Here is a 6759-nt window from a genome sequence, read left to right as displayed (position 1 = left end):
CAATCTTTTTTTTACTTGGAATTTACTCCCCGAACTACATTAAAAAACTTAAAGTCAATTTCCCGCCCTATCAAACGTTGTCAAAATTGGGTGGAATTTGAAATCACCGCACAGCACAGGGAGGGATTTCAAATTCTTGTTTATGATTTTGGGATATAATTCAAAATTTTTTAGGCAAATTAGCTTCATTTGTTTTTTTTTCTTCTTCTTTTGAATTACACAAGCAGCCTCAAATAATGCACTGTTAATAATGCATTTCCAACCGTCAGTTGATAAATTATGTATTAACTTCGAACTTGCAATTATTTGCTTTTCAAAAGTGAAAAAGCTCAATCTTAAGAGCATCTTTTTTCCTAAAAAAATTCAACTAATACTAATACAATTTTGCGTGATTTTTCTTTTTTCACATGATGCATTCATTTATTTGCAATTATTATTTTCCATTATAACTGACTAAGAGGACTGACTAATTGAACAAGAAATGAAAATCTTTAATATTCACAATTTTAGTGTAAAGTGAAATTAAATGCACATTACTGACATAACAGTTGCATATAAAATGGACATTCTTCTCAATCCTGGTACAACATAGGTCTTTCATTTCAACGAAAAATGCATCTTTGCAGCTTTGGAAAGCTACAGTCTCTTGAACAGAAAAGTAAAATAAAAAGTAGTTGTACCTCATTTTTCTTATACTGATAACTTCTTTATTTTTTGCTTCATGATAAAAAACTATTTGACTTTTTCTTCATATTATACTATTTTACGTTAATTTTATGCGTTGATGCTCATTGAAATGCGTCAGTTTTAAATAAAACAGCATTTTAATGTTCATTTCAAATGTGTCAATAAATAAAACTTGCAATTTATTAAAAACCAACTCACACAACTGAACGCTTTTCATGATCATGTTTAATCATGTGTTATTTTGAAAATTTTATTATACGATTCATGGAAAACGCAACAAATTATCACTTTTGCTTCATTTTTGAGGTTAATTTACTGCCTTTTTTCATTTGATACTTCTAAAAATGATAATATATATTCTTTATGAAATAAATTTTCATCCATGCTTTTATAAATAATAAAATAATGAATTTTATGATTAATGTGATGAATAATTTACATTGCATTTTCTGCTATAAAGTATTGGTGTATCCAAAGCATTACATTTATTATAACTTATATAATTTTATTTAAATATTTAATTCAAATAAATGTCAAACATAAAGTAACTTATTAATTTTTAATAATGTTTAATTTCAATTTTATGTTAATTAAAATAACATCAAGAAAAATAAAATACATGCCTCTCTGCAGTGCAGAACTTGATGCATTTTTTCATGGAATTGGGATGCAAATCATGCTCTTTCACAGCATTGAAGCATTTCTGATAACAAAAATATTCCTGAAGATAAAGCACTTCATCTGGAGCCTAAAATATTAATAAATTTAAAGTAAATCGACTTTTTAAAAACCGTCATTTGCATGCATTAAAAATAGCCCTTTACATGTGCATCAATAGCTTTTAACGCGTAAGTAAAACTGAAATAAACAAAATAAATTATTTTAGAATGCAGTTCATCATATAAACCACACGTGAACTTGCTGCTTTATTAATTAAAATAAAAATAATGAAAACATATTGTTTAAAATTACTTTTTCCCAAATGCATTTTCTTTTACAAGCAAGATCTGAAATGGAGTCTTGACATTGCGTAGTGCATAATTCAGTTGCTTCAAATATATTTTCAATCTAGAAAATAGTGCAGCACTTATATGTAAATAAATTTTATAACATATTTTTAAGCAAAGAAAATAATAATTAAAAGACGTAAATAATATAAAAAATATTTACTAATAACAGTTTTCAAGTTATTATTCATAATGCGTGTACAATAATAAATTTGCCGTACTGTTCGAATTCATATATATTATAATATTTTATGTAAAATTTACATGTGCTTTTATTCAGTGTAAATAGAAGATTTTTTTTAAAGTGCTTTTTCTTCTTTTATTCTCAACGTGATACTTACAAAGTTGTCAATCAGAGATGCATGCAGCAAAATAAGAATGTTAAAGAACAGGAAAAATTTTATCAGCATGATTTTTGCATCTGTGACATCTTGCTACTGCAATTGAAATTGCTTTTATACTATATTAAAAGCGAAATTAAAATGTTAATAATGTTTATTTATCATTTTGTAAACTTAAATTTTGTCCGTTTCTGAGAACATGGAAAGGAAAATTTTTTCCAACTGGAAAGCTAACACAATTATAACATTCAATTTTAGCAACATGCTTTGAAAAATAAATATTAAAAACTGTAATTTCAACAAGATGAATCGTCATTATTATTAAAGAGACATTTTAAATTCGCAAAACATCGCTTTTGCTTAAAAAATGAAATTTTAAGTGTTTACACATTGTCGTCTTAAGCAAATTTATAAATATAATTTGTACTTTCTTTTCTGAGTATTATGATAATGCAGCTGCGCACACTTAACTTCTAAGACTTGGATATAAGCTCCAGTCCTATTTTTATTAATAATTAATTCATTGTTTTGTTTATAACTATACTTTCATATTTTTTTTATTATCTCTGACTATTGCATTTGCATTAATACAATCTGCATTAGAATATTTGATTTATTTTGCTTTACCTTTATGTTTATCGTCGTTTATGTTAATTTGAATATTCTAATTCTCATATTCTAATAATTGGAAAAAAGTAAAATGATTATGATTGACATGAAAGCTTTGTTACACGTATTAATTACTGACAGCATAAATTCAACAACAGATTTTCGTTTTTGCATGATTTTCATTTACTTTTGTGTTATTTTTCATAATTATACCTTGAATATTATCAATAATTCATCAAATTTGAAACTTTTTCAAATCATCTCCGACTCAATGAACAAAATAAAGCAACCAGTTGCGATATCTAAAACATTATAATTTTTCTGTCATGTCACTTCCACCACTTTATCTCTAGTGGTGATCACTGCCATTGCATGAGTAGATGGCATCGCTTTATTTTCCATATGTCATGGCATTATAACAACTAATTTGCTTGATTTTTCTACAGTTGATTTGTTTGATATATTACTGGTGCATTATTCAGTGCTTCGACTAATGAAAAATGGCGAAATACAGATGTTGCTGTTTATTTGCTTCATTAGAACTTGTATTAAATGAGTTAATGCTGATTGTTACGAGGTAATAAAGTAAGTTTGAGTTATTGCAAAATTGTTTATACAGTACATTAAACTTGAACATCATAATACAGTGTTTATTTGCAACACATCGTTTTGCATAGAGAAAAATCAAATAATAATTTACTGATGACTGTAATCATGCACATATGGTCATCAACCAAATTTCAATTACTTCTCACCAAAATTCACAATATTAAATTCAAAAAACTCACCATGTATGCTCAACAATGTCTGAGAATTATTTCTACACAGCAGCTAATAATTCTGTCGGATGTTTTCACTTATTTATTCACTGAATGTTGTTGTAACTTTACCTTTAACTTCATTAAATCATATTTCTATCAACAGATAAATGAAAGCATATTGTCGAACAACCAAAAACAGTGACACTGCAACTGCATCAATTAAAACAACTTATTCAAATTCGTGTACCAAAAATAGCATTGTGTATTATGAAAAAAGAAATCTAACTTACAATAACAGCAGCAGCATCTTGGACATGTTGCTCAAAAAAATATCTCAATTATACAAGAGAGATGGAATTTCACATTTCATTTGTACAAACAATGCTTGAAATGAATAATCTGTTGACAATTTTTCAAATGGATTGCAACACTGTAAGAAATGAAAATTTTGCAACTTTTAAGTCCATTTTTCAAATCATAAAAATAGTAATTTTTTATATTTATTTTACTATCTGAAAAGATGCATCACTAAACTATTTTGACTTCTTACTTTTCACAGGCATTACACGCAAGAAAATGTTAAAACAAAATAATGCACACAAATACAACCAAATCTGAAGCAACACGCAAATAAGAAAAAAAAAGAATATTCGAAACATCACCGTTGTTTAACATAGCATATTTAAAAGCGATCCCACAAAGGAACAAATGTTTCTTGCATAAAAAAATATGAATAAATAAATAAACAAATACATGAATATGAACATGAACAAAAAAGAGGGATTAAACCCAAAGCATTCATCGAATTTTTGAAATACTGAACAATATGAGACAGCATTTCGGGTGATTTGCCGTCGATAAAAATAAATTCCATTTCCAAGCCGGCCACCATTTCTTTCACCAGTACTTCGAATTTTATCACCGCAAAGCTGGGCTGGGATTTTTCTGTCTGAACGAATTTGTCAATGCCAGTCGAACTGCTGCTCTGCTTCTGTTCATTTTGCATAATTTGCAAACTCTGCTCATCACTATTAAAATTCTGCTCTTCATCGCTGAACAATTCGACCATTGTTGTACAATTAACACCAACATCATGAGTAACACAATGGCCTGCTATTACGTATGCATTTATTAGAAAACATTACATTATAATTTGCATATTTCTCAATTTTCATTCAGATGTATAATAAATTTTCAATTTCACAACAAAATATACTTGCACTACAGGCAAAATATAAAAAATCAAGCAATAATTATTACATTTATTGACTGCAATAAATTATTAAAATTAATCAAATATTCTTACTTTTTCTCGACATTTTACTATCCGCTTCACCCTCTGCATGCCTCAGTGCTCGACGCTTTCGTCGAGAATGACTCCAAGTGTTATTATACGCTTCCACAACAAAACGTACAGAACTGCCCACATTGCAAACTGGATCGTGTCTTTTATAAAACATCTGAAATATCAAAAAATTAAATATTATCACTACCCATTAATTACCATATAGTATATTTTCAAATCAATCATACATTTCAAAATCGTCTTTCATCAGTAAAAACGCAATCAACAACCTTTATTATAATTAATGGATTCTTTACGCTTGGTTTTATTATAAATTAAATGATTCATTAAATGAACAAAAAATTTTTAATGAATTTCAATACCTGAACTTCAAAATTGATGAAACTTTAAATAAATTCAAAATAACTGAAACTGAAAACAGAAATCTCAGTGCAATCGAACATATCATTTTACTAAAATTGCACTGCAAAATAAAATTTATATACAAAACTTCCACCTGAAAATTATGTATAAATGTGAAATTCAAATAAAAATTTTTCAAGTAAAAAAAAAAGTTCTTACGCTTAAATTTTCAAACACACTTTCTAACCAAGCAGCAGTACATTCCACCGAATTGTGAAAACTGACTGATTTTGGAATTTGAAGTAACACAGGTTCTTTCATTTTTTCCAATTTTCTATCATTCTTAAAGCAATAAACAACACTAGCAAAAATAAATTCATCGTCGTCTTTGCACAAACACATTTGCATAATGGATAAAATCTATTGCCAGTTTCTATTATTAATTTTTGTTATTACTTGCAAATGAATAGTTTCATCAAATGTCCACGCTACAGCCCAGCGTTGTGTTTTCCCTTGGCAAAAGACAGTTTCGCACATACTAGTCACCTGTAAATAATTTTAAAAAAATAGAATAAAATATAAATAATTTAAGTAAACAAAATTGTACGTTAATATTTCGCAGCATTGATTTCACTATAGACAAACTTCTCTTCTTTCCAAGCATTGTTGTGTAGATTCCAAAAACAAACAAACAAAACGTAATATGATTATGTCTTGCAAAATGTATAATAATAAAAAAATTTTATGATACCGAACTCTTTTCCTTAAACGCTCGCTATCATTAATAATGCGTTTGACAAAATGAACCTCGCCACCGTCAGCAAACATTTCTTCATGCCTTCCGACCGTGCATGAATGAGGAGCCGGTCGACGAGACGGAGAACTCAAATTGCCAGGACCTTCCTTACGTTGACTATCGAAAAAAGGTGGATTACACATGCAAAAACTGCATATCATTTCGGCCCCCAACTGTTCCACGACATTATACAAATTAATTGGTCCATCAACTTCAACAACTAAAAATATTAATAAAATAAACCTTTCGTCAGTGATTTACTTACAATTTAAACGCTTCAAGTCACGCAGTTCCATACGTTACTACTACTACTACTACTACTAATAATAATAATAATAATCATAATCATATACCACTTATTAAATTTTGAAGATTATTTTTCATCACATTTTTTCTGGCGCATTCTATAGCATCAGGGAGTTTTTCGACAGCTATAAATTTCCAGCCGCATACCTTTGCACCTAATAATGGATAAATGCACGATGCACCAGAACCTAAAAATAGCTTATAAAATAATGTACCACCCGTGGCAAACATTAACCATACCAATATCAATACATCGCACAGACTCATCGGGAAAATGAGAAGCAGCCAAATCCTGAAGCCAGTGAATATAATTCAAGCGACCAGGGATTCTTGGAACTAATGAATCTGGTGGAATTTCAATTGAAAGACCAAAGTCCTTTTTGAGAAGCACATTTGTCAATGCACGAATAGCATCGGGATTTTTGAAATTAAAGTTAACCTTAAAATGACTCATTTTTCATGAGAAAAATAATTTCACATTTACTTCACATATTTCTAAGCAGTAAATTATTCACTGAGCAGGATATCGTTTTCATTAAAAAAATATCTTTTTATAAAATAACAAACTTGATTATCTACCGATTATATATAAATAACAACGAAA

At 28.5% G+C, this 6759-nt stretch overlaps 3 protein-coding genes across 3 annotated transcripts; all 3 read right to left on the bottom strand.

Annotated features, from left to right (window-relative positions):
* Window positions 1–466: 466 nt before the first annotated feature.
* Window positions 467–920, bottom strand: Tsp_12277 (putative transcriptional regulator MtlR). Its single transcript, XM_003366876.1, has 2 exons — window positions 886–920; window positions 467–746 (listed from the first exon to the last, which is right to left on the bottom strand). Exons 1-2 carry the CDS (start codon window positions 918–920, stop codon window positions 467–469), a joined length of 315 nt encoding a protein of 104 aa, XP_003366924.1.
* Window positions 921–971: 51 nt separating this feature from the next.
* On the bottom strand, window positions 972–2351 carry Tsp_12276 (hypothetical protein). Its single transcript, XM_003366875.1, has 5 exons — window positions 2325–2351; window positions 1660–1736; window positions 1512–1545; window positions 1307–1435; window positions 972–1025 (listed from the first exon to the last, which is right to left on the bottom strand). Exons 1-5 carry the CDS (start codon window positions 2349–2351, stop codon window positions 972–974), a joined length of 321 nt encoding a protein of 106 aa, XP_003366923.1.
* A 1150-nt stretch (window positions 2352–3501) lies between these two features.
* Tsp_12275 (putative methyltransferase METT10D) lies at window positions 3502–6594 on the bottom strand (the record flags this gene model as incomplete). The annotated part of the gene is made up of 9 exons (XM_003366874.1): window positions 3502–3534; window positions 3696–3725; window positions 4229–4518; window positions 4712–4865; window positions 5273–5395; window positions 5510–5599; window positions 5861–6069; window positions 6203–6343; window positions 6396–6594. Coding segments are annotated over 9 exons (1269 nt in total), but the record flags the coding sequence as incomplete, so codon positions are not given.
* Between the last annotated feature and the right edge of the window lie 165 nt (window positions 6595–6759).

This window comes from Trichinella spiralis (assembly GCF_000181795.1).
Source record: "Trichinella spiralis strain ISS 195 chromosome Unknown Scfld5260, whole genome shotgun sequence".
NCBI lineage: Eukaryota > Metazoa > Nematoda > Enoplea > Trichinellida > Trichinellidae > Trichinella > Trichinella spiralis.
Note: the sequence above shows the minus strand (reverse complement) of the source record. Positions and strands in the feature narration are given on the sequence as shown.